Raw genomic sequence first — 3,938 nt, 5'->3', positions numbered from 1 at the left:
CAACACCATAATCCATGGTGCAAGGGATGAGTAAATGAGAAAAATAATGGAAGCCATAACAATACAAGGGACGACGACACGATATAAGGGTAAACGCATAGGGTATCTAGTAGATAAATAAACTAGAGAAAGGGCGAGAAGGGCAATGTGTACCTGAGAAGCTTGAAGTGCAAAGCAAAGGAAGGTGGAATAGCAGTAGGAAGAGAATGAGCAATGAGGTGGAGATGAAAGCAAGTAGGAATGGAACATCAAGTGATTGAAGGGTAAAGTGGAGAATGAAGCTTCATGAGAAGACAAAGAGGTGCCAAGAGGGAAAGCGAGAACAATAACTGATTCAATTTCGACCAATAACAAGTAGACACGTGGAGAACGAGCAGGGCATTCAATATCGGATGAGACGTGTAGAAGGGGTAATCATGCGGTGCGGATATCAACGTCAACGACAGCTTTGAGAACAAAGTGTTTGTGAAAGGGAATCGGGAAGTCACGAGTGGTGGTGGTCCATTGTTGGGCAGGTTCGTAAAACAATCATGCTTGCTTTGGTCTCGGTTGGCCTCGTTGGCTTATGCCTGAAGCTGAGGGGTTGTGAGGTTATGGATCGACCCCGCTGTTTGGGCATTGTTAGCCTCATTGACTTATGCCTGAGGCTGAGGGGCTGTGAGGTGATAGGCCGATTCTGCTAATTGGGAAAAACGACTCGGTGATCGATCTATGGTGTTAATAGCAAAGATCTTCCTTTATGACTTTTTAAGAAAGGAAGGCGTTAACGAAGGTAATTGACTGGATACCCAAGATAGGTAATAATGATGGAGAAACGGGGAGAAAGGCCGAGGCCATGAGAATGAGTATAAGAAGGAAGGAAGACCAGTGAAGAAGGACGGACAATGAAGATTAGAAACCATTGTTTCTAGTTAAACTTAATGCTCTTTTAAAACATTTAAATTTTTTAATAAAAAATAAAATATACTCTTTATAAGTTTTGTAATATTTGAAAGGACAACTTTTAAAGATTTATATTTTTTAGTTTATTTTTTCATTTTTATCACTTTGTTTTCAAATTAATGTTCTTATTTTATTATTTTTAATGGAGAAAAAAGATTTTTCTTATTTTCTTTAACTACCTAGACGAAATTTGGTGGTGACACATTGTAATTGTTGTTTGAATTTTTCATACAAAAATATTCACAAGATGAACTCACAATCATTCTAAAATGAGTTAAAATGAATTTTAAAATGAGAAAAACTATTTTAAAAGATTTTAAGAACATAATAAACAATTATGTTTTTTATTAGTTGATTAAACTATTTTTAATGAGGTTCAAAACATGATAATAGATTATTTGTTATTTAATCGATTAAAGTAGAAAGTTGAATATCATGTCTCAATAGTTTAATTGATTAAAATGTATCTTAATCGATTAAACTAGAAAATTTTGTAACTAATCTTCAGAAGAATAATTGATAACAACTCAATATTTAATATGTGTTTTCAAAGTTTTAATATTTTCATATAAAACTTTTATGATCAAAAGAAATACTAATTTAGTTTTCTAAGAGTTTTATCACACTAATTTATAGTCTCTAGATTTTCAAATCAGGTTGTAAATTGTTAAATCTTGTGTGCTTATGTTGTGAATATTGATAACATTTATTTGTGTTTTCTTTGTTGTTGTAACTAGATTGTTTATAGTGGTTGATTCTTAATGATCCGAAGCTGATAAGTATGGATGACAATGCGGGATGATTTGTCCCACATTTGACTTGTAAAAGCAGATTGGGTTTGCCCGTCCCGTATAGAATATGCAAGTTGATATTATTAGCCCGCCCCGCATAAGGGTTGACCTGTGGATCTGCGGGTCAACCCGCATAAGAAATAATTTTTTTAAAAGTTAACAAAAACTAAATTTTTAAGTAGAAATTTTGAATAAATTTAATTATATTCTTTTACTTAGATGCATTAGGTAAATGGTCTCACAATATTATTCTCATGACACATGCATAATAAGATGTGAGTAAAACTTCTGAAATGTGATATATGAGGCTACATGAAAAAAATATGGGATGCAAAAAGAAATTTCTAGCCGCGAAGTTCTCCACTCAATATGCCACCAGCCGACCGCATCACATGTCCTCCATGTCTCTCCTAGCGGTACAACAAGAAAAAGGTGAATCTCTCAGAACCTTTTTAGATAGGTTCAACAAAGCATGTATGAACATCCGAGGGCTCAAACGGGAAGTTGCATTACACCATTTGGTCTCGGCCATCCGGCCGAGCCGTTTTACTGAAAGTCTCATTAAAAAACCGCCTCAAGACATGGAAGATCTTCGGACTCGAGCAACCAAATTCATGCAAATCGAGGAACACATTGATTACCACCAACGGTTCAAAGCCGTCGGATCCGGAGTCCTCAAAGACCAAATACCGAGCAAAGAAAGAGAAATCGAGATCGAACGCACCGACCGAACCACTCCAAGATCCGACCGGAACAGAGGAGGCCGAATTCCCAGGTTTAACAGTTACACCCCTTTAACTATTCCGCGGGGACGAGCTCTAGATGAAGCACTACAAACGGACTTAATCCCGACACTGAAGCGATATCAAACGCCACCGAATGCAGATACCGCTACGCATTGTCAGTACCATCGAAACTTCGGCCACACGACCGAAGGATGTCAGGCGTTGAAGGACAAAATCGAAGAGCTCATCCAGGCTGGCCATTTGCGGCAGTTCGTCAAGAGGACAAGGAATTCAAGATCCCCACCACGGAGTACCGACCATCCATCCCGTGGTGTCGACCGGTCATACCGTAACGATTACAAACGCCGAACTGACCATAGCCAGGCTTCGCGGAAACGCAGTGAAAGCCCCGTTCGGCGTACACGCGCTCGCAGCATAAGTCCCAACCGAAACGCCCGCCCTCGCCAACGAGTCCGCCAAGTCATCAACATGATTGTTGGACCCGTTACCTTGGGTGAACCGAACCACGAAGCAAATTACATAGCCGGGGGCTTTGCCGGTGGCAGGTGCTCAAATTCCGCCCGAAAGAAACATCTCCGGGACATCCAATCCGCTCATGCTACCACGAGGAGGCGTCCACACATACCTCCGATCACTTTCACTGACGACGACTTCACAGCCATAGATCCAGCCCAGGACGACCCTATGGTAATCACCGTGGAAATTGACAAGTTCGCAATTGCCAAGACTTTGGTCGACCAAGGTAGCTCGGTCGACATATTATACTGGGAAATCTTCAAGAAAATGCGCATCCCAGAAGCAGATATTCAACCCTATAACGAACAAATTGTAGGGTTCTCAGGTGAACAGGTCGACACTAAGGGGTATATAGACTTATATACAACCTTTGGTGAGGAAGACGGTCTCCACAAAACAATAAACGTACGATATCTTCTGGTCAACGCCCAAACTTCCTACAACATCCTGCTCGGTCGTCCGTCCATCAATAGATTAAAAGCCATTGTTTCCACCCCACACTTAGCCATGAAGTTCCCTTCGGCAAATAACGACATTGCAACAATCCATGTCGATCAAAAAACCGCTAGAGAATGTTATGTCGCAAGTTTGAAAAGTGAGCCAACTCGACGGCTCTACACGACCAATCCGGACCACCGACTCCCGCAAAAAAGAGGACGATCCCCGACCCGACATTCCAGACGGCGAATGTCCCGTTGACAAATGATAGCCCTTGTTGATCTTGACCCTCGTATGGACGATCCCCGTATGGAGGCAGGAGAAGACTTGCATCCGTTCCCACTTCGCGACGATCGCCACGCTACACATATCGGCACTTCACTGAAGCCGGACGACCGAATGGCCATCGGCACGACACTTGTCAAAAATGCCGATCTGTTCGCATGGACGGCCGCTGACATGCCTGGCGTAGACCCGCAGGTCATCACTCACCGATTATCACTGT

At 41.6% G+C, this 3,938-nt stretch overlaps 1 protein-coding gene across 1 annotated transcript; it reads left to right on the top strand.

The window, feature by feature from the left end:
- Positions 1 to 2,314: 2,314 nt before the first annotated feature.
- On the top strand, positions 2,315 to 3,694 carry LOC137824916 (uncharacterized). The gene has a single exon (XM_068630594.1). It carries the CDS (start codon positions 2,315 to 2,317, stop codon positions 3,692 to 3,694), a length of 1,380 nt encoding a protein of 459 aa, XP_068486695.1.
- Positions 3,695 to 3,938: the final 244 nt, after the last annotated feature.

The sequence above is a fragment of the Phaseolus vulgaris genome, chromosome 8 (assembly GCF_000499845.2).
Source record: "Phaseolus vulgaris cultivar G19833 chromosome 8, P. vulgaris v2.0, whole genome shotgun sequence".
NCBI lineage: Eukaryota > Viridiplantae > Streptophyta > Magnoliopsida > Fabales > Fabaceae > Phaseolus > Phaseolus vulgaris.
This window is presented reverse-complemented; position numbering and strand designations above follow the sequence as displayed.